A 25,000-nucleotide genomic window follows, 5' to 3' on the forward strand; every position below is an offset into this window, starting at 1 on the left:
ACTGCCCTACATAGTACACAAAGCTTCTTTTTTTCAAAAACGCACTCTTTGATTTTATATTATTTTTTACTATTCAAAAATGCTATAAATCTATTATGCGGCTTGACCTTTTGACCTACCCATGTCAAAACACATCTGTTGCACTCAGCTAACTGCCCTACATAGTACACAAAGCTTCTTTTTTTCAAAAACGCACTCTTTGATTTTATATTATTTTTTTACTATTCAAAAATGCTATAAATCTATTATGTGCCTTCACCTTTTGACCTACCCATGTCAAAACACATCTGTTGCACTCAGCTAACTGCCCTACACAGTACACAAAGCTTATTTTTTCCAAAAACTCCCTCTTTGATTTTGTATATTTTTTTTAACTGTAATTTTTTTTATACATCTATTATGTGCCTTCACCTTTTGACCTACCCATGTCAAAGCACATCTGTTGCACTCAGCTAACTGCCCTACATAGTACACAAAGCTTCTTTTTTTCAAAAACGCACTCTTTGATTTTATATTATTTTTTTACTATTCAAAAATGCTATAAATCTATTATGCGGCTTGACCTTTTGACCTACCCATGTCAAAACACATCTGTTGCACTCAGCTAACTGCCCTACATAGTACACAAAGCTTCTTTTTTTTTAAAACGCACTCTTTGATTTTATATTATTTTTTTACTATTCAAAAATGCTATAAATCTATTATGCGGCTTGACCTTTTGACCTACCCATGTCAAAACACATCTGTTGCACTCAGCTAACTGCCCTACATAGTACACAAAGCTTCTTTTTTTTTAAACGCACTCTTTGATTTTATATTATTTTTTTACTATTCAAAAATGCTATAAATCTATTATGCGGCTTGACCTTTTGACCTACCCATGTCAAAACACATCTGTTGCACTCAGCTAACTGCCCTACATAGTACACAAAGCTTTTTTTCAAAAACGCACTCTTTGATTTTATATTATTTTTTTACTATTCAAAAATGCTATAAATCTATTATGCGGCTTCCCCTTTCGACTTACCCATGTCAAAACACATCTGTTGCACTCAGCTAACTGCCCTGCATAGTACACAAAGCTTCTTTTTTTCTAAAACGCACTCTTTGATTTTATATTATTTTTTTACTATTCAAAAATGCTATAAATCTATTATGTGCCTTCACCTTTTGACCTACCCATGTCAAAACACATCTGTTGCACTCAGCTAACTGCCCTACACAGTACACAAAGCTTATTTTTTCCAACAGGTGTGTTTTGACATGGGTAGGTCAAAAGGTCAAGCCGCATAATAGATTTAAGGCATTTATAGCATTTTTTTTACATTAAAAAATATTTATAAAATCAAAGAATGGGTTTTTGGGAAAAAGAAGCTTTGTGTACTATATAGAGCAGTAATCCGAGTTCACCAGATGTGTTTTGACATGGGTAGGTCAAAAGGGCAAGCCGCATAATAGATTTGAAACATTTAACATTAAAGATTGTATAAAATCAAAGAGTAGGTTTTAGGGAAAAAGAAGCTTTGTGTACTAGAAAGGGCAGTAAGGCGAGTTCAGGAGATGTGTTTTAGTATGGGTAAGTCAAAAGGTGAAGCCGCATAATAGATTGATATATTTTATCAGCATAAAAATTCATAAAATCATGGGTTTTTGGACAAAAGAAGCTTTGTGTAATATAGGCAGGCCTTGTTTAAACACATTAAAGTTGGTTTGACACAAACTCGACCCTCGTAGTCAGTGCTAAATAGATTTTTCGAATGTGTCGAATATCCAAAGTCCAATATAAAACCAACTTTACCACGGTTAGGCAGAATTAGGCTACAGAAAAGAATACAGGAGTTTTTTTCTCTCCCGGCAGTAAAGACAGTAGATTCGTGTTTAAAATCTAAATGAAAACTAAAGGTAGGCTATAGGCTATGCATATGATCATCCAGAGGAGGCTGGTGATCTGTCAAGAATGATGAAGATCGTAAGATACAGATGGTTTTATTGTTGCTGTCATTATTACCACAAACACGAATTGACAACGAAACCATGGCGATCGTGGGTTATATTTTGCCTGCTTAGGCCATGCACAGCCCTGTCAGAACTCCGTGTAGCATGCATAGCCTGGCAGTTTTCATAGACCATCACCAACTAGTTCGCACTTTGGATATATCGTTGGATTGTGAAAAGCCCAATTTCGAATAACTACAGTACAACAGATGAGGTAGGATGCATCTTTTGCAATTAGAATTTCGTGTTGGTGAGACCTGTTGCCTATCAGTAGACATGTCATCTCGAGTTCCACGACAGCTTAGCTAGTGCCACCGAAATATGACACTGAAATCCTTTCACTATTGGAGTCGCTCAGATAGAAACAGCTGTAACGTGGTTAGGACACTTTTGCTGTGGAGTGGAGACGCCATAAGTTAGGTGTGGTTTTGACAATCAGAAAAGCAATATACTGAAATAGTTTAATGATGTAAAGTCAAGTGGTCTGGTGTGTGTGCGCGCAGTTTTTATTGATGAGTCGGAGTGGCAAGGGCATTATAAAACTTCTCGCTCTAGGCCTCTGCGTCATATCTCGCAGCTTGTGAACTCTACAAGCCCCCACCCCTCACTCGACAACCACACGGAGATTCTGTATTGTGCGTGTATGTCGTTCACACATACGTCCGTATAAGGTCAGTATTAGGTCCGCAGGTTAGCATCATATCTGAATCATCCGAAGGGTAGGACCTCCGTTTGACAAACCTCCGCATGTATATGCCTTCTCCATGTCTAGTTTGTGGAGTGTGTGTGTGTGTGTGTGTGTGTGTGTGTGTGTTAATATGCCTTCTCCATGTCTAGTTTGTGGAGTGTGTGTGTGTGTGTGTGTGTGTGTGTGTGTGTTAATATGCCTTCTCCATGTCTAGTTTGTGGAGTGTGTGTGTGTGTGTGTGTGTGTGTGTTAATATGCCTTCTCCATGTCTAGTTTGTGGGGTGTGTGTGTGTGTGTGTGTGTGTGTGTTAATATGCCTTCTCCATGTCTAGTGTGTGGAGTGTGTGTGTGTGTGTGTGTGTGTGTGTTAATATGCCTTCTCCATGTCTAGTTTGTGGAGTGTGTGTGTGTGTGTGTGTGTGTGTGTGTGTGTGTGTGTTAATATGCCTTCTCCATGTCTAGTTTGTGGAGTGTGTGTGTGTGTGTGTGTGTGTGTGTGTGTGTTAATATGCCTTCTCCATGTCTAGTTTGTGGAGTGTGTGTGTGTGTGTGTGTGTGTGTGTTAATATGCCTTCTCCATGTCTAGTTTGTGGAGTGTGTGTGTGTGTGTGTGTGTGTGTGTGTTAATATGCCTTCTCCATGTCTAGTTTGTGGAGTGTGTGTGTGTGTGTGTGTGTGTGTGTGTGTGTGTTAATATGCCTTCCCCATGTCTAGTTTGTGGAGTGTGTGTGTGTGTGTGTGTGTGTGTGTTAATATGCCTTCTCCATGTCTAGTTTGTGGAGTGTGTGTGTGTGTGTGTGTGTGTGTGTGTTAATATGCCTTCTCCATGTCTAGTTTGTGGAGTGTGTGTGTGTGTGTGTGTGTGTGTGTGTGTGTGTTAATATGCCTTCTCCATGTCTAGTTTGTGGAGTGTGTGTGTGTGTGTGTGTGTGTGTGTGTGTGTTAATATGCCTTCTCCATGTCTAGTTTGTGGAGTGTGTGTGTGTGTGTGTGTGTGTGTGTGTTGATATGCCTTCTCCATGTCTAGTTTGTGGAGTGTGTGTGTGTGTGTGTGTGTGTGTGTGTGTGTGTGTGTGTTAATATGCCTTCTCCATGTCTAGTTTGTGGAGTGTGTGTGTGTGTGTGTGTGTGTGTGTTAATATGCCTTCTCCATGTCTAGTTTGTGGAGTGTGTGTGTGTGTGTGTGTGTGTTAATATGCCTTCTCCATGTCTAGTTTGTGGAGTGTGTGTGTGTGTGTGTGTGTGTGTGTTAATATGCCTTCTCCATGTCTAGTTTGTGGAGTCTGTGTGTGTGTGTGTGTGTGTGTTAATATGCCTTCTCCCTCCATGTCTAGTTTGTGGAGTGTGTGTGTGTGTGTGTGTGTGTTAATATGCCTTCTCCATGTCTAGTTTGTGGAGTGTGTGCATGGGTGTGTGTGTGTGTGTGTGTGTGTGTGTGTGTGTGTGTGTGTGTGTTAATATGCCTTCTCCATGTCTAGTTTGTGGAGTGTGTGCATGGGTGTGTGTGTGTGTGTTAATATGCCTTCTCCATGTCTAGTTTGTGGAGTGTGTGCATGGGTGTGTGTGTGTGTGCGTGTGTGTTAATATGCCTTCTCCATGTCTAGTTTGTGGAGTGTGTGCATGGGTGTGTGTCAGGGATGGAAATTAAATATTTTTTCTACCTGCCACTGTGGCTGGTGAATTCCAAAATCTACCAGCCACTCAACTTTTTTACCAGCCACTAGAGAAACGGCATGAAAATGTGATATCATGATTATAGTAGGCTACCCAAAATGATCACGGTAATCGACATTATTGCAATATGACTAAAATGTGCTGAGTTTTGCCCTAAACCTGTTCTCCAAGCACAGTAGCAACAAAACTAAAGGTCAACAGAACCACATTCATATGCTATAGTGTCTTGTCATAAAAGTGGTGTGGCTCCTTTAATACTCCTTTTGTGTGAGTTCTGGAGCATCCTATAATCCAACTCTCCAACTTGATCTAACTATAGTGTACATCATCTGATTTAAGTATTTACAGGTATCAAGGCTTTAGCATTTATTTTCTATTTGGTCCCGTAATGACATCATGCACTGAACAATTTAAGCACAGCTCAGCTTTAAGAAACGTAATATGCATGCTTAGCATTTTGTGAAACTACATTGGAAAAACTCTGGTTGTACAGTTATCTAGGCGATATTGTTAACATTTATTTTGTATTTGGCCTTATCATATATGACAAAAGCCCAACGTTGGAGACCGTGTGGACATTTGCTTCAATTTCAAAACCGGATTACTCGAGAACGGCTATAACTTGTATAAGGGAATGCTTTACACCTTTGCGTTCGGTAAGTTCTGCTGTTTATTCTGATACGGTTTGTAATTTCTTTGAATGAAAAGTTTGTGAGATATTCCATCACGACGAATGGGTGTGGAGATGTCCGTCTGGCTGCCTCATAGGTCTAAATAGCAGCGTGTCGCGGGCCGGATTACGGGCCAATTCAAAAGAGAACTATTTACGTGAGAATATTAGCCTGTGAAGATATAACGTAGATCCACAGATCTCACTAGATTTATGTCTATGCAGTCATCCTGAAATAATCTAGCAGTGGCACATGAAAGCATAGTGACAGTTTCTTAATGGTAGTGAAGTGAAGCGTTGCATCAGTGCCTATAGGCTATGCTGCGGTGGCGGCTCACTACGAGTTGTAGAACTTCAAATCAGCGCGATTTACCCTTATAGGCTGGTAACGTTAGGCTACATGATCCCTACAGAAACTTTCTTATTTTTAACCGTCAATAAGTATGAAAATTAGACCGGATCTGACTATTTGTGGTATGCTAGCTCTACCCGCCACAGTGGCTGGTAAGTTGACCAAATTCACCCGCCAGCGCACAAAACTACCCGCATTTGGCGGGGGGCGGGTGGTTAATTTCCATCCCTGGTGTGTGTGTGTGTGTGTGTGTTAATATGCCTTCTCCATGTCTAGTTTGTGGAGTGTGTGCATGGGTGTGTGTGTGTGTGTGTGTGTGTGTTAATATGCCTTCTCCATGTCTAGTTTGTGGAGTGTGTGCATGGGTGTGTGTGTGTGTGTGTGTGTGTTAATATGCCTTCTCCATGTCTAGTTTGTGGAGTGTGTGTGTGTGTGTGTGTGTGTGTGTTAATATGCCTTCTCCATGTCTAGTTTGTGGAGTGTGTGTGTGTGTGTGTGTGTGTGTGTTAATATGCCTTCTCCATGTCTAGTTTGTGGAGTGTGTGTGTGTGTGTGTGTGTGTGTTAATATGCCTTCTCCATGTCTAGTTTGTGGAGTGTGTGTTAATATGCCTTCTCCATGTCTAGTTTGTGGAGTGTGTGTGTGTGTGTGTGTGTGTTAATATGCCTTCTCCATGTCTAGTTTGTGGAGTGTGTGTGTGTGTGTGTGTGTGTGTGTGTGTTAATATGCCTTCTCCATGTCTAGTTTGTGGAGTGTGTGTGTGTGTGTGTGTGTGTTAATATGCCTTCTCCATGTCTAGTTTGTGGAGTGTGTGTGTGTGTGTGTGTGTGTTTGTTAATATGCCTTCTCCATGTCTAGTTTGTGGAGTGTGTGTGTGTGTGTGTGTGTGTGTGTGTGTGTGTTAATATGCCTTCTCCATGTCTAGTTTGTGGAGTGTGTGTGTGTGTGTGTTAATATGCCTTCTCCATGTCTAGTTTGTGGAGTGTGTGTGTGTGTGTGTGTGTGTGTGTGTGTTAATATGCCTTCTCCATGTCTAGTTTGTGGTGTGTGTGTGTGTGTGTGTGTGTGTGTTAATATGCCTTCTCCATGTCTAGTTTGTGGAGTGTGTGTGTGTGTGTGTGTGTGTGTTAATATGCCTTCTCCATGTCTAGTTTGTGGAGTGTGTGTGTGTGTGTGTGTGTGTGTGTGTTAATATGCCTTCTCCATGTCTAGTTTGTGGAGTGTGTGTGTGTGTGTGTGTGTGTTAATATGCCTTCTCCATGTCTAGTTTGTGGAGTGTGTGTGTGTGTGTGTGTGTGTGTGTGTTAATATGCCTTCTCCATGTCTAGTTTGTGGAGTGTGTGTGTGTGTGTGTGTGTGTGTGTGTGTGTGTGTTAATATGCCTTCTCCATGTCTAGTTTGTGGAGTGTGTGTGTGTGTGTGTGTGTGTGTGTGTGTGTGTGTGTTAATATGCCTTCTCTATGTCTAGTGTGTGGAGTGTGTGTGTGTGTGTGTGTGTGTGTGTGTGTGTGTGTTAATATGCCTTCTCCATGTCTAGTTTGTGGAGTGTGTGTGTGTGTGTGTGTGTGTGTGTGTTAATATGCCTTCTCCATGTCTAGTTTGTGGAGTGTGTGTGTGTGTGTGTGTGTGTGTGTGTTAATATGCCTTCTCCATGTCTAGTTTGTGGAGTGTGTGTGTGTGTGTGTGTGTGTGTGTTAATATGCCTTCTCCATGTCTAGTTTGTGGAGGCTCGGCAGCAGAGGGAGGCAGAGGAGAGGAGGCGTTTCCCTCTGGAGCGACGGCTGAAGGAGCATATGATTGGCCAGGAGGGAGCCATCAACACTGTGGCGGCAGGTACACACACACACACACACACACACACACACACACACACACCATAAGCAAACTCAGGGGTCCTCTCGGTAAAACTGGGCCTTTCAGATCAAGTTCTTCAGTAACTTCTCAACGAACACTGGATCAGACGTGTGTGTGTGTGTGTGTGTGTGTGTGTGCGTGTGTGTGTGAGAGATGCACGGTTTGGGGACACGGCAGGCAGACCGCGGCACATTCTGGTTAACTGGGGGGCCAGATCTGCGCAGCGCTGCAAGACCAAAACTGCCCACTGATTTGACGAAGTCAGGGAATGCCTTTGTCTTGTTAACCTCTCTTTACACTTTTAACGTTTTAAATCTGGTCGTGTTAACCTCTAAATTTCTACCCTGCACATACATCAATCCCATGCACACAGCAATCAGCATAGGCTACTAGACATAAAGGAAACCTATGGTGCGTTCATGTGCATGGGGAAAATAAATTCCCAGTAAAAAAATGTCATCTCATGTGGGAATAACTGGTGTGAAACTGGGGGAAGTTTGCAAACAGATTTGCCCAGTTATGGGCTTGTCGTCACTTTTGTCCTCATTCAAATGGGTGTACGTCATTTTGCATAAACTGTAATGGGACGATTAATCTGTCTGATTAAGCTTGACAACTTATATATAACTTACATAATCTATAAGGTTTAGTTAGGGTGGTATGTTGTGTCATTATATATTATATATTTGTTGTACCATTTTCTGGGATTCTAACTGAACAAACTGATAGTCAGTCAATGTTCCAACCAATTTTGTATTTTTTTTGTTGAGTGGCGTGGTGTATCTTGGGCAGTTCAGTGGTTTCAGTGTTGCTATCTTAGCACGCTAGTAAACCATAGGCAGAAAATGGGATTCCCGCTAGCATGGTAGCTAGCTTTGTATGCTAAGCTAAGCGAAAATACGAACAAACAAATCCTATTGCTTATTACGAAATAAAATTTTAATGTCTGTATATGAAACAGTGGGAATTACCAAATAATTTCCTTTAATTCCATGAAAGTTTCCAATTTGGAATATTTCCAAAATTCCCCAGCTTAACTTCCCATGGAAAGTTTCCGGTAAGTTTCCGGAAATTTACCGGAAATTTTCCGCCCCTTCGCAACCCTACTTGCCTGGTGTCCCTTTAACCTCTCTTTACACTTTTAACGTTTTAAAGTCATCAACTTCCTGAAGTTTTGGTAATTCCCGGGACATCAACACAGGAAATGAAAATGAAAATGCAACAATATTTAATCGCTAGGATTCTCCATATCCTCGATTGAATTTTCGATTTTAAAGTCACGATTTGATTTTCAATCTTTTTTTAATATGACTATTAATCTTTATGTTACTCTTTTGGCCTTTTCGTACTCTGTTTCGGGGGGGCTTTTATTTTGAAACCTTTCCTACCGCGAGGTTGTAAACAGAACAGACATTAAACATAGATGTGAACTTAGTGAAATGAAACAACACAGAATGATAATTTGTTTGTTTCAGCACACTCCAAAGAGACCAAGGTTAGTGTTCATGGAATATGCACTTATTCCTTAAAGTAAGTTTGGACTGTAACTAGATCATCTTTTCACTTGCAAAGTTAAGTAAGTTAGTATTAGCCCTCCTGCTGTGTTCGCGGTCAAATGTGACCGATTGACTATTCTTTTCTCTCAAAAATATTCTGACTTCCAAGAGGCTTCATGACTCTGACTGACTGTTGCCTACTGATCAGATGGACTGTATGTGTGCTTCTGTACATTAAAACACACACACACACACACACCCTCTTTGCTTCTATGCGAGCCCCCAATGGAACCTTTCCTTTCCCCAATAGAATCTTCCCCTTTCTGACTTGCATGAGCTGAGGTCAGTGAGGCCTGCAGGCCATAAATAGCAAATGGAAGGTCAAAACTGGTTATAATAGAACATAAGTTGATACAAAGGTCTATCACAAAAATAGATGATGGGTCATTCCAAGTCAATTCAACCAGGACCCACGCACTTAGGTCTCAAAAAATGCTGAAAAAATTACCAGGTGTACCTATGTTACCCAGGAGACACACTGTAAAATTACTTTTGTGTAAGATCAATACTTTCCAAGGTACAGCCAATTTTACAGGGGGAGGGGGGTGCCGATTTTGTCCGGCCTCTTTTTTTTTGTCAAAGTTCACAAGCTCATAGCGCAAGAACTAAACCATGTAGGAGGCTCAAATTGTGCATGCAGGTACATAAATAGGAATAGTATGTAGCAAAATCGGCATGTTTGGTCTGGATGATCCTGCATTGGTCATAGTTTCCCTCAAAGTTGATAAAAATTTTATTGGAGATTTTGGCTACCCTGACCCCCGTATCACTATTGCTTACTGTTTCATGCCTCTGCTGAGAAAACAAACAGATTGCCAGATCTTGTAAGTTTTAGCTGTAACATAGAAACGTATTACTAGCTTACTCACACGTTCAATGATGGGGAACAAACTACTCACAGAATGATATGAAAGACGTGATTCATAGCTCAGAACCCGTTGCCACTGTCATTATATTTTTGCAGCGGTCATTATAGCAAAGACCCTTGATTACTGACCTAGATAGAGCAACATAATTCTTTCTGCTTCAACAGTGATTATAGGCTACAAAATAATTGGACCTGTCACCACCTGACGTCATAAATGTTGGAAGTATGCGAAAGAGAATGTAATATAAACCCTATTAGAAAGTCAGTTTCTGGTTTAGTATAACTTCTATATTAAGTTTCTTTGATGAAAAATGGTGTTACTGTTATATAGGCCTACACAGTTGCAACTTGCCATAATAGTCCAGACGAAATAAAGATATGCCGTTTAACAGATTATTCATTATCAAGGAGAGCAAACTTTTAAACTGACTGAGTGGCGGAGCAGTTAGTCAGACGTAGATGTCCGTGGCAAAATCGAGCCTACAGTAGGATGATCTGTTACAGGCTTAGATTTTACTTGAATAGGCTAATTATTAATTATTAATTATTCTGTCCAATTTGAGTCATTTATTCCACGTCTCCACCTGTGATCTAGATTACTTCCTACTCCAGTCAGAGACCGTTTTAAATGAAAGTCTGGCGAGTCTGATTTACGCTTACAGTTACCCTTATGAAGAACAATGAGGAAGCTGTAGCCTTAGCATACTTTTCACCAAATGAAGAAGCAGTAGCCTTAGCATACTGTCCACCAAATGAAGAAGCTGTAGCCTTATTAAGTAGCCTATGGATTGCAGCATATTGTCCACCAAATGAAGAAGCTTTATTTAGTAGCCTATGTATTGTAGCATATTGTCCACCAAATGAAGAAGCTTTATTTAGTAGCCTATGGATTGTAGCATATTGTCCACCAAATGAAGACAGCAACAAAAAGCAGCATAAGCAACATAAACAATCAGCAACTGTGTGTCTATTGTAGCACATATATATAGGCCTATTCATGTGTATAACCAGCACATATATATAGGCCTATTCATGTGTATAACCAGCACATATATATAGGCCTATTCATGTGTATAACCAGCACATATATATATATTCATTTGTATAACCAGCACATATATATATAGGCCTATTCATGTGTATAGCCAGCACATATATGCCTATTCATGTGTATAACCAGCACATATATATAGGCCTATTCATGTGTATAGCCAGCACATATATATAGGCCTATTCATGTGTATAACCAGCACATATATATAGGCCTATTCATGTGTATAACCAGCACATATATATAGGCCTATTCATGTGTATAACCAGCACATATATATATATTCATTTGTATAACCAGCACATATATATAGGCCTATTCATGTGTATAGCCAGCACATATATGCCTATTCATGTGTATAACCAGCACATATATATAGGCCTATTCATGTGTATAGCCAGCACATATATATAGGCCTATTCATGTGTATAACCAGCACATATATATAGGCCTATTCATGTGTATAACCAGCACATATATATAGGCCTATTCATGTGTATAACCAGCACATATATATAGGCCTATTCATGTGTATAGCCAGCACATATATATAGGCCTATTCATGTGTATAGCCAGCATATATAGGCCTATTCATGTGTATAACCAGCACATATATATAGGCCTATTCATGTGTATAACCAGCACATATATATAGGCCTATTCATGTGTATAGCCAGCACATATATATAGGCCTATTCATGTGTATAACCAGCACATATATATATATTCATTTGTATAACCAGCACATATATATAGGCCTATTCATGTGTATAACCAGCACACATATATATATTCATTTGTATAACCAGCACATATATATATATATTCATTTGTATAACCAGCACACATATATATATTCATTTGTATAACCAGCACATATATATATATATTCATTTGTATAACCAGCACATATATATATATTCATTTGTATAACCAGCACATATATATAGGCCTATTCATGTGTATAACCAGCACACATATATATATTCATTTGTATAACCAGCACATATATATATATTCATTTGTATAACCAGCACACATATATATATTCATTTGTATAACCAGCACATATATATATATATTCATTTGTATAACCAGCACACATATATATATTCATTTGTATAACCAGCACATATATATATATTCATTTGTATAACCAGCACATATATATATATATTCATTTGTATAACCAGCACATATATATAGGCCTATTCATGTGTATAACCAGCACACATATATATATTCATTTGTATAACCAGCACATATATATATATTCATTTGTATAACCAGCACACATATATATATTCATTTGTATAACCAGCACATATATATATATTCATTTGTATAACCAGCACACATATATATATGCATTTGTATAACCAGCACACATATATATATTCATTTGTATAACCAGCACATATATATATTCATTTGTATAACCAGCACATATATAACCAGCACATATATATATATATATTCATTTGTATAACCAGCACATATATATATATTCATTTGTATATATATATATATTCATTTGTATAACCAGCACATATATATATATTCATTTGTATAACCAGCACACATATATATATATTCATTTGTATAACCAGCACATATATATATATTCATTTGTATAACCAGCACATATATATATATTCATTTGTATAACCAGCACACATATATATATTCATTTGTATAACCAGCACTTATATATATATATTCATGTGTATAACCAGCACATATATATATATATTCATTTGTATAACCAGCACATATATATATATTCATTTGTATAACCAGCACATATATATATATTCATTTGTATAACCAGTATGGTATAAAATTCTCGCCAAAAGTTTTCTGTACCTGTACCAAAGTTTTGTGCTTGTAAGAATATTTTGTGCTCGTAAAAAATATTTGTGTACATGTAAAAATACTTTGTATCCGTAAAAATATTTGTGCATGTAAAAATAGTTTGTACATCTTCAAATCCGTTTTGTCACTGTGTCGAAAAAAGTTTTGTGAATTTGCAAACGATTTTTGCACGCACGGATTTTCCATTTGCAAGTGCGCATCTGTTTTCTACAGACATGAAACAGATCTACGGGTACGAAACGAATTTACAAGTACAAAACTTTTTTACAAATTTTCCCAAAACAGCCAATCACAGCACTGCTTACTGAACGGCCAGTCAGCCGATCAGCTCGCTTCTTTAATTCTGAAACGCTGGACATACCGCTCTGGGTACATCCATACAAACACCACAGTCAGAAGAGGTGAAACACTTAAAGAAGAAGAGGTGAAACAAGTATTGGCTGGGCTAAGCTAACTTCAAAGATACTGCTTTTATCAACCGTCTCTGCTAACGTTACGTGAAAGCACGCACATATAACGTGGGAAATACAAAGGGAGGAATGACTAGTCGGAAACATTATAACACAATAACAATACAGAACAATTATCATTAATAATAATACTAACCCTGTGGGAACAATAACTTAATGAGACACGCTTCATTTTCTTCCATAATGGTAATCTACCCAATTTCGTGTAAAAGTACAATGGTTGTATGAAGTCCGTCTTTTATGTCCAGAATGAATGGGTCTTTAGTAAGCCAACCTGAACTTTTTTGGTCATGTAACTGTTATGTTCTAGCTAGCTTAGGTAACAAGCTAACAAGCAAACAGCTCAACTTAACTCTATTCCTTCCCTACTATGAATCTAATATCTTTAACTAGAACTAATAAACAGTATAGTTTAAAACGCGAGCACTGGATAGGTAATTAGTAGGTAACAATAGGTAATGGCAGCTAACTGGGCAGCTAACCGTCTCTGCTAACGTTACGTGAAAGCACTGCACATATAACGTGGGAAATACAAAGGGAGGAATGACTAGTCGGAAAACACAACAATTATCATTAATAATAATACTAATGATCACATTTTTATTAGTTCTAGTTAATAGTATTAGATTCATAGTAGGGAAGGAATAGAGTTAAGTTGAGCTGTTTGCTTGTTAGCTAAGTTAGCTCTTCTTTTTTAAGTGTTTCACCCAAAGATTGTTAACAATCTTTGTTTCACCTCTTCTGACTGTGGTGTTTACATGGATGTACCCAGAGCGGTATGTCCAGCGTTTCAGAATTAAAGAAGCGAGCTGATCGGCTGACTGGCCGTTCAGTAAGCAGTGCTGTGATTGGCTGTTTTGGGAAAATTTGTAAAAAAGTTTTGTACTTGTAAATTCGTTTCGTACCCGTAGATCTGTTTCATGTCTGTAGAAAACAGATGCGCACTTGCAAATGGAAAATCCGTGCGTGCAAAAATCGTTCGCAAATTCACAAAACTTTTTTCGACACAGTGACAAAACGGATTTGAAGATGTACAAACCATTTTTACATGCACAAAATATTTTTACGGATACAAAGTATTTTTACATGTACACAAATATTTTTTACGAGCACAAAATATTCTTACAAGCACAAAACTTTGGTACAGGTACAGAAAACTTTTGGCGAGAATTTTATACCATAAACCAGCACATATATATATATTCATTTGTATAACCAGCACATATATATAGGCCTATTCATGTGTATAGCCAGCACACATATATATACTCCCAACATGGCACACATTTGGACATTCGCATTTATGACGTCAAATTTACACACATACACACACCTGCTGTATACAAACACACACACAAACTATACACATGCTGCACACACACACACACACACACACACACACACAACACACACACACACACACACACACACACACACACACACACACACACCTGCTGTTGTTCAAAAGCTCTGGGACCCCCAACCCCCTGTGACCTCGACCCAAACCCAGACAGAACCGCTGGGTCTAGGAGCCAGAGAGGGGGGGAGGGGAGAGAGAGAGCGAGATGGATCGATCTTTTTTCCTCCACAGTAATCAAGTTATAGGCAGCTACCATCTGAGAGAGGATGCAGAACACACACTCGCACACAAATGCACGGATGCATGCACACACAAGTACACACACACACACACTCACTAATACACATACAGGTGCATGCACACACAAGTACACACACACACACACACACACTAAAACACATACAGACACACACACACACACACACACACACACTCTCCAGTGTCTTTCCCTACCTCTGCCCATCAATCTGCATTAACCAATTAGCTGCCTCCGTTTGTGAGTAACCACACCCTCCACCTCAGGCTCCGAGAGGGAGAGAGAGAAGATTGAGGGAGAAAGAGAAGAAAGAGAGAGAAGAGAGGGAGGGAGAGAGAGAGGGGGAGAGAGAGAGAAGGAGAGAGAAGAGAGAGGGAGAGAGAGGGAGAGAGAGAAGAGAGAGGGAGAGAGAGAAGATTGAGGGAGAGAGAGGGGGAGAGAGAGAAGATTGAGGGAGAGAGAGGGGGAGAGAGAGAAGGAGAGAGAAGAGAGGGAGAGAGAGAAGAGAGAGGGAGAGAGAGAAGAAAGAGAGAGGAGAAAGGGAGGGAGAGAGAGGGGGGGAGAGAGAGAGGGGGAGAGAGAGAGAAGAGAGGGAGGGAGAGAGAGGGGGGGAGAGGGAGGGAGAGAGAGAAGAGTGTGTGTGTGTGTGTGTGTGCGCATGTTAGTCCAGGGTAAACGGTAAAGATGACTTAAAGCACAATAAGACAGCAGCCCAATATCCTCATATTACACCCTTACTGAAGAGAGGGATGGAGAGGGATGGAGAGAGAGATGGAGATGGAGAGAGAGATGGATAAAAAGAAACAATAAAGGTAGAGAGAGAGACAATGGGGATTTGTGTGTGTGTGTGTGTCAGAGTGAGAGAGGAAGACAGATAGTGAGAGATGATTAGTTAATTCAGCCTAATAGTCCTTAAAGCCATCAACCAATAAACAGCCACATTATAGATCTCTGGGAGGTATGGGGTGTGTGTGTGTGTGTGTGTGTGTGTGCGTGTGCACTCTCTCTCTCTATCTCTCTCTCTCTCACACACACACTCATTCACTCACACACAGTCTCTCAAGATGTCTCTCCCTCACACTCACTCACACACACACACACTCTCTCTGTCATTCACACACTCACACTCACACACACTCTCTCAAGGTCTCTCTGACACACACCACACACAAACACACGGCTTCTGGTAGATATTTTAATGCTTGAGTGTGTGTGTGTGTCTGTGTCTGTGTCTGTGTGTGTGCGTGTGACATTGGCCACCATGTCCTAGTGAAGGGCAGTGCATCAGTGAAGTGACTGTGAAGGTGAGAGAAAGAGAGACACAGAAGATGGAGAAAAAGAGTGTGTGTGTGTGATTGTGTGTGTGTGTGATTGTGTGTGTGTGTGTGATTGTGTGTGTGTGTGATTGTGTGTGTTTGTGATTGTGTGTGTGTGATTGTGTGTGTGTGTGATTGTGTGTGTGTGATTGTGTGTGTGTGATTGTGTGTGTGTGTGATTGTGTGTGTGTGATTGTGTGTGTGTGATTGTGTGTGTGTGTGATTGTGTGTGTGTGTGATTGTGTGTGTGCGTGATTGTGTGTGTGTGATTGTGTGTGTGTGTGATTGTGTGTGTGTGTGATTGTGTGTGTGTGATTGTGTGTGTGTGATTGTGTGTGTGTGTGATTGTGTGTGTGTGTGATTGTGTGTGTGTGTGATTGTGTGTGTGTGTGAATGTGTGTGTGTGTGATTGTGTGTGATTGTGTGTGTGTGTGATTGTGTGTGTGTGATTGTGTGTGTGTGTGATTGTGTGTGTGTGTGATTGTGTGTGTGTGTGATTGTGTGTGTTTGTGATTGTGTGTGTGTGATTGTGTGTGTGTGTGATTGTGTGTGTGTGATTGTGTGTGTGTGTGATTGTGTGTGTTTGTGATTGTGTGTGTGTGATTGTGTGTGTGTGATTGTGTGTGTGCGTGATTGTGTGTGTGTGATTGTGTGTGTATGTGATTGTGTGTGTATGTGATTGTGTGTGTATGCGATTGTGTGTGTATGTGATTGTGTGTGAGTCATTGTGTGTGTATGTGATTGTGTGTGTATGTGATTGTGTGTGTGTGTGTGTGATTGTGTGTATGTGATTGTGTGTATGTGATTGTGTGTGTGCGTGTGTGTATTTGTTTTGTAGAAATGTTTTTCTTGTGTCGGTGTCGGTGCTTGTTTAAATGTTTGTGTGTATACATTTTTGTATGTTTTTTTTGTTTCTGTGTGTAAATACTTAATTACTTCTATCCTGCTTGTGTGTGTGTGTGCTTGTGTGTGTGTGTGTGTGTGTGTGTGTGTGTGTGTGTGTGTGTGCTTGCCTCAGGCCCTGTGTATAAAGTTGTGGGAGAATCACTCTGTCATCCCAAATAAAATAAATAAATAAATAAATATGGCATGTCTGGCATCGTCAAGAGAGGAGTCATGGCAACCGCTGCAGGCCAGTCAGAATTCACCTCCATGCTGAATCACTGGACTTCAGCGTCTCACACACACACACACACACAGAGGCACCGCATCTATTTTCATACTCAACAATTTAATTCAGTTACACTTGACTTTAGTGAACATTACTGCTTACACCTAACACATATACAATTGTGAAGCATTTGTGTGTATGCATGCGTGTTTGTATGTGTGTGTGTGTTTGTACGTGTGTTTGTGTCTGTGTGTGTGTGTGTGTGTGTACACACATGTGTGGTTGTTTGTGTGTGTGTCTGCGCATGTGTGTTTGTACGTGTGTGTGTGTGTGTACTCGTGTGTTTGTACATGTGTGTGTGTGTGTGTGTGTATGTGTGGACTCCGGTCTGTTTGCTTATCTTCACCTCTTCTCACCTGAAATACATTCTTGTCCTGTATCCTACCTACCTGACACACGCACGCGCGCACACACACACACACGCACACACACACACACACACACTCACGCACACGGAGGCAGGGCAGAAGGTTGCTGGGGTAACGGGGAGAATCCATCCTAAAGTGATTTGGCTGCACCAGGCAAGCTAATGGAATTAGCTGCAAGCTAATGGAGAAGGGAGGAGAGAGAGAGAGAAAGGAGAGAGAGAATGAGAGGAGAGAGAAGGAAGGAGAGAGAGAGAGAGATGGGAGAAGAAGAGGAGAGAGAGTGAGAGAGGGAGAAGAAAGAGGAGAGAGAGGGAACAAGAGATAGAGAGAGAATAGAAGAGAACAACAATCCCCATCATTTAACCAAAAAAGGGAAAATATACTAAATCAAACCTGTAGCTAGGCTAAAGATGGCTCTGAAACACAATCACTCTTACAAACTACTCACACAACATCGCCCAGAAACACAATCACGACTACTGACTGCTCACACAACATCACCCAGAAACACAATCACTCCTACAGACTACTGACACAACATCGCCCAGAAACACAATTTTTTGGAAAATAACCCCTGACTTCTGGCAAGTTTTGTGGACAGAAATGGACAAGAAATATGACATAACCATCAACAGACTTCATTTACATTATTGACAGCAATCGATAGGGGGGTGAAATAACAAAAGCCAGAAAATGATTATTTACAATTTATTGACAACTATATTTTAATTGAATAGGCCACATCCTGTCTGCAAGCACTGACTTTCTCTGGACGTTTGGTAGAAATGCAATAAGGCTCTTTGGTTATTAAATGCTGTTGTGACATAAAAACAGCATCGGTGTAAAACAGGGCTCAGACTAACTTTTTAAAAGGAACACTGTAGTCTCTAACGGAACATTGTAGGGGTGCAAGCAGAACGTTTAGGGGTGCACAGCTTAAATCAATCTGCAACGCAGTTATCCACAATCCCCCCATTTCAACTGAAATACAGATACATGCTTTGGTAATATATACAGAAATTTCAATGTGCTGTTTTATTGCTCTGAAGTTTATGCAATATCCAAGCCAAGTTACTCCATTAGCCATTCCTGATTTAGGCATAGTTTCTCACATGTTGTGGATTTGATATAGGCTAAATATATAAATGATTATAGATCCTAAGATATTTCTATTTTATTACACGGCTCTTCAGAGTGCTGCAGAAAGTTCCATTCACATGAAAGGCCCGAACGTTGGGAAGGCCCAATGTTAAATCTATATAAATCACCGGCAAAGTATATAATCACCGCTGTCAATGACAACGGGTTGATTAACGTCTTTCATATCCCTCCGCAAGAATTCCGTTCGCTTATTGCAATGGAATTTCATTGAAAGGGAAAGTAAGCTAGTAAGACGTTGCCACGCAACACCTGAAACTGTCAAGTTCTATCTGTGTGGCGAACTATTTATTTTGTCAGCGGAAGACACGAAACGGTAGCAAAATCATTTTTAAAGATTCATTGCTATTTACATTGCTATAAGCTATTTACATTACATTACATTACAAACATTGCTATAAGCTATTTACATTACATTACATTACATTATTTAGTAATAGAAGTGGTGTGAATAGAGCAAGGCCGAACAGGCAGATGAAGAGAGGGAGGCTGGTGACTATAGGAGATAAAAGGAGACTTTATTGTGCTTTCTTGGTCATTGAATAACAAGCTGTCCATTCAGTCCATTCCGTGGACTGAAACTGTATCTTGCGTTTACCTGTTGCTCACAACTTGCTGCTAAAGTTAAGTGGGTTAGCCAGTGAAGTTCCTGTTTGATAACCTCTGCACGCCATCTGTGGTGCAAGACATAGCGGTAGTGGCAGATGAAAGCCAGCGACAGGAAAAGCCATATGCTACTAAAGTTTAGGGCACTTCGGTTGAGAAACGCTGGATTAATGGCTCCTGGACATATTGGCCTACACTGGCAGACTGGCTCCCTCGAAAGTGACAAAAAAAAACGGATAGCCGAACAATACAGCCGTGATGTTCGCCTAGCCTACTGCCTACTGCAGAACGTACGGGCTGCAGGCTTGTCTTCGAGCTTGTAATCGTCTCAAACGTAACCTTTATGTAGTCTACGCGTCCTGAGTCATGTGAGGCTCCGCTAGGATTTGATGCACTGCTCAATCTCATATTTAATGTGGGCTGACTGATAACTTCCATACACTGTATAAAAACTGTGATAAATTGGACCCAAACAATTACAGGGGCATGTGTGTTAACAGCAACCTTGGGAAAGTGCCCTGTAGCATAATGAACACAAGAATAATTGAGTACCTCACAGAACACAATGTCTGAGGTAAAAGCCAAATTGGATTCCTCCCAAATGATCGGACATCAGATCTTCACTCCTCACTCTCTTACTGATTCTTTTGTAAATCAAAATAAAAGTAAAATATTTGCTTCTAAAACGCACATGTCATCAAGACCTATTATGTAAACTCATTCAGAGAGGCATGGGAGAAAAGTACGACAGGGCTGTAGCTTAAACCCTACACTGTTCAACATCTATATAGTACGACAGGGCTGTAGCTTAAGCCCTACACTGTTCAACATCTATATAGTACGACAGGGCTGTAGCTTAAGCCCTACACTGTTCAACATCTATATAGTACGACAGGGCTGTAGCTTAAGCCCTACACTGTTCAACATCTATATAGTACGACAGGGCTGTAGCTTAAGCCCTACACTGTTCAACATCTATATAGTACGACAGGGCTGTAGCTTAAGCCCTACACTGTTCAACATCTATATAGTACGACAGGGCTGTAGCTTAAGCCCTACACTGTTCAACATCTATATAGTACGACAGGGCTGTAGCTTAAGCCCTACACTGTTCAACATCTATATAGTACGACAGGGCTGTAGCTTAAGCCCTACACTGTTCAACATCTACTGTATATAGACGATCTTGCAAACACATTGCAGAACACTGCAGACGACTTGGTTTTGCTGTCACACACAGAGGCGATATCCCAGTTCAGAGAACCGATGTGACGGTAGTGACCAGACAGTCTGCTGTCACCAACTAAAGAGAGTTTTCAGCACAACATGAATGCACTGCCACATCAGCCCTGAAAATAAATCCCCCAAAACCCAAGGTCCTTGTCTTTGTTCCTGTCTTAGCGAGCGGAGCGCGAGCGAGGAGCGGAGCGGATGGAATTCTGTTGGAGCGCGGAGCGCTTTTTAATTCGGCCGGATCGGCTGCTCTGTTCCGCTCCTATACCGCTCACACCACGAGTCTGAGGCATGCTCAAATCCACCCAGAATTCATGTCTTCCTAATAAAATCAAGATCGTTACATTTCAAAGATAGGCCATTTTGTTCGTTGATGGGGATAGAGTTCGCTAAATATTTTAGAAAGGAAACTGATCAAATAGGCTACTATTCCTACAAAACTACTAGACACTAACAATGCAGAGCATGTGGTGAGACTGTTTCAGTGAGTAAAGATTCATTTTGGAAACTAAGACACATTTTGCGGAAACATGAGTGTGTGCTATACAGAGAGCAAAGAAAAACGTGAGCAATTAGAATATGCTTCATATCAAGTAGAAAGCTAAAGTAAAACTTGGATGCTAAGCCTGTATTCTTTAGGCAATTAATCCCACTGATCCCTTTAGTTTTAGGCTTATGTGTATTGATGTTGCCAAAGTTGTTCGTTGTTGCAGTATCAGTCACTATCCTTTAAAATAAATGTTCTGAGTGAAATATATTGCCGTTGCTCTGTTTAAGGTGACAATTCGGCTTGTAGATTATTTCTCTCTTTTAAATTGGAGGGAGCGTAGAGCGATTTCATTGAAGCGGGAGGATTTTTAAGTGGAGCGGGGAGTGAAATTGAGCGGAGTGGTGTTGTGTGTGTGTGTGTGTGTGTGTGTGTGTGAAAGGAGAGAAGTGTAGTTCATCCTCTCCTGTGTGGTGTGGTGTGTGTGTGTGTGTGTGTGTGTGTGTGTGTGAGAGATATGAGAGATAAAGATGTCTGCACTGTATGACTTCTCTAGCTATACTAAATTTGAAACAGAAGATGTGGCTCACAGGAAGATATATTATATATCTCCGCTGGGGAATCTGTGTCGTGTCGCTGGGGTCTAGAGGGGTGTGGTGTCGCTGGGGTCTAGAGGGGCGTGGTGTCGCTGGGGTCTAGAGGGGCGTGGTGTCGCTGGGGTCTAGAGGGGCGTGGTGTCGCTGGGGTCTAGAGGGGCGTGGTCTAGAGGGGCGTGGTGTCGCTGGGGTCTAGAGGGGCGTGGTGTCGCTGGGGTCTAGAGGGGCGTGGTGTCGCTGGGGTCTAGAGAGGCGTGGTCTAGAGGGGCGTGGTGTCGCTGGGGTCTAGAGGGGCGTGGTGTCGCTGGGGTCTAGAGGGGCGTGGTGTCGCTGGGGTCTAGAGGGGCGTGGTGTCGCTGGGGTCTCTCCTGCTAGAGAGAGAATCTGTATTTAGTTTCAGTTTGCCTACATCACTTGCTAGTTGTAACCCCCCCCCCCCTGAATCCTGTATGGTCTTTTGCTTTGAATGTGATGGTGGATGTGATGGTGGATGTGATGGTGAATGTGATATGTGATGGTGGATGTGATGGTGAATGTGATGGTGGATGTGATGGTGAATGTGATATGTGATGGTGGATGTGATGGTGAATGTGATATGTGATGGTGGATGTGATGGTGGATGTGATGGTGAATGGGATGGTGAGTGGCTTGTTGGTTTATCATGGTGTTGGTGATCATGTAAGGAGTTTAGACAGTGCTCTAATAAAGGACTTTCTTTCCCTCCCCCTCCATCTCTGTCTCCATAGCGATCAGGAGGAAGGAGAATGGGTGGTACGATGAAGAGCATCCATTGGTATTTCTCTTCCTCGGGTCCTCTGGCATTGGTAACCACATACACACACACTCTCACATACACATTCTCTCTCTCTCACATACACTCTCTCTCACTCACTCACTCTCACACTCACACACACACACACTCACTCAGAGACAGCTCATATGAAAACACCAGAATTATTCATACAAATATGCACAATAGCAATGTTTTCCCCCATGTTTAGTACATGAACATAAATACATATAAACACACACACACACACACAGATTGATGGTGATGATGAGTCATATATCTTGCGCGCCTACAGCTGTGGGACTCATGAATATTTAAGAGCCACATCACACACACCCTCGCAGTACAGTAGGAATATCACACACACACACACACACTGTTTGGAAGGAACTGAGGTACCAGCATCAAAGCAACAATGTCTTTGGTTGTTTATGAACTGTTCCCTCAGTCCCTGATGTTTATTTATTGTTTCTGTCATCTGTTGCTAACCCACACAGCTTTAGAATTTAGAATCGGAACTTACTCGCGTACCCGCCATTTCCCTCTCCGTCACATTCCGTCAGCGCTTGGCCTCTTTTTTGTTCCGTCCCGTGTTCATCTTTAAAACCAAAACCAGGACTAGAATAGACCACAGGCCAGAACCGAAACCAGGACTGGAATAGACCACAGGCCAAAATTAGGACTAGATTAGTCCCCGGGCAAGACCAGATATCAGTACCACAAATGTACACAGTGTCTCACAAACACATGTAACAGCCAGTAGTTGTGCATTCTGTATGTTGTGTAAACTTCCCTCACGACACCTTAAAAAACGTGCTAATGAGAGAGCTAGCACCCTGAGCTAGTGAGTGAGCTACCACCCTGAGCTAGCACCCTAAGCTAGTGAGAGAGCTAGCACCCTGAGCTAGTGAGTGAGCTACCACCCTGAGCTAGCACCCTAAGCTAGTGAGAGAGCTAGCACCCTGAGCTAGTGAGTGAGCTACCACCCTGAGCTAGCACCCTAAGCTAGTGAGAGAGCTAGCACCCTGAGCTAGTGAGTGAGCTAGCACCGAGGGTTTTGCGCAACTCCTGATCTGAGGTGCTGCAAGGTCGAGTCCAAGCAAGTGGAGGGCTGAGCTGCACGGTCAACACAACGCAGATTACACACACACAGTGCCACATACATCCATGTGTTTTATGTGTGTGTCTACAGGTAAAACAGAACTGGCAAAGCAGGTGGCTCGATACATGCACAAAGACATCAAGAAGGTAAGCAGCTATACACACATACACACAGCACACACTCATGCACACACACACACTTGTGATCAAGCTGAAATCTGATGTCTGTCCTTTTTCAGGGTTTTATACGGATGGACATGTCCGAATTCCAGGAAAAACATGAGGTATGAAACACACACACACACACTCTCACATAAGAATGTTGCTAAGTTCATAGTGCCCCCCTCTCTCCCCCCGATCTCTACCCTTTTCTCTACCTCTCTCTCCCTCTCACTCTCTTTCTCTCTCTCTCTCCCTCTTTCTCCCTTTAATATATGATGTATTGGGATTTGTATGTATAAATGTATATATGTATGTTTGTATGAATGTATATATGAATGTATGTTTGTATGGTGTGGTGTTTGTATGGTGTTAGGCATTGTATCAAGCGCGCCATGGTTTGAGAAATGATCCAGTAAATGGGTGTTGAACACCTCTCTCCCTCTCCCTCTCTCTCTCCCTCTCTCTCTTCCCCCCTCTCTCTCTCTCCCTCTCTCTCTCTCTCTTCCCTCCCTCCCCCTCCCCCCCCCACCCCGGTGGTCAGGTGGCTAAGTTCATCGGCTCTCCTCCGGGGTACGTGGGCCATGAAGACGGAGGGCAGCTGACCAAGCGGCTGCGCGACTGCCCCAACGCCGTCATCCTGTTTGACGAGGTCGACAAGGCCCACCCGGACGTCCTGACCATCATGCTCCAGCTCTTCGACGAGGTCCGCGCGCATGTGTGTGTGTGCATGCGTGTGTGTGTGTGTTAGGGGAAGACTATTGAGTGTAAGGGCACAGTGTTCACCATGACATCTAACACGTGTGTGTGTGTGTGTGTGTGTGTGTGTGTGTGTGTGTCTGTGTGTGTGTTAGAAGAGGCTTACTGATGGGAAGGGGAAGAGTGTAAGGGCACAGTGTTCATCATGACATGATAGATAGATAGATAGATACTTTATAGATCCCCATGGAGAAATTCAAGGGTCTCATCAGCATACAGACATCACACACAACATGCACTTACAGCAGAAGTGGTAAACATAAGTGTAAGTATAAACATATAACTGAACTCCACTGTACAATAAAGACAGTAGGAGATAAGAAAGATAAGAAAACTAACAAAACTAAATACTAAATACACTATATAAATTAAATTAAGAAAGTCCAATGTGCTTGAGGGTGATCAAGCATAAGACGCTTGTAGTGACAGGGCCGGGACTGGTGAGGAGCTAAAGGGAGTGAGTGTCATGATGAAGGTGCAAAAGTAGTCCAACCATAGTCCTTAGTTATGTGTGCCTGGCAAGGTGCTCAAGAGAGTAAGTGTCATGGTGAAGGTGCAAAAAGTAGTCCAACATTAGTCCAACAGTG

The 25,000-nt window shown here is 41.3% G+C and overlaps 1 protein-coding gene across 1 annotated transcript in view; it reads left to right on the forward strand.

Annotated features, from left to right (window-relative positions):
- clpb (ClpB family mitochondrial disaggregase) overlaps positions 1-25,000 on the forward strand; it is a 57,820-nt gene that overhangs the window by 28,736 nt on the left and 4,084 nt on the right. The window contains exons 7-11 of the mRNA XM_076283003.1: positions 7,098-7,212; positions 22,351-22,428; positions 23,587-23,642; positions 23,735-23,779; positions 24,199-24,360. Coding sequence (XP_076139118.1) covers positions 7,098-7,212; positions 22,351-22,428; positions 23,587-23,642; positions 23,735-23,779; positions 24,199-24,360 — 456 coding nt within the window. The remainder of the gene's footprint in view (positions 1-7,097; positions 7,213-22,350; positions 22,429-23,586; positions 23,643-23,734; positions 23,780-24,198; positions 24,361-25,000) is intronic.

The sequence above is a fragment of the Alosa pseudoharengus genome, unplaced genomic scaffold, assembly GCF_046254945.1.
Source record: "Alosa pseudoharengus isolate Yale_2024_CS ecotype anadromous, Long Island Sound unplaced genomic scaffold, YU_APseudo_1.1 YU_APseudo_1.1_scf_13, whole genome shotgun sequence".
Lineage (NCBI taxonomy): Eukaryota > Metazoa > Chordata > Actinopteri > Clupeiformes > Clupeidae > Alosa > Alosa pseudoharengus.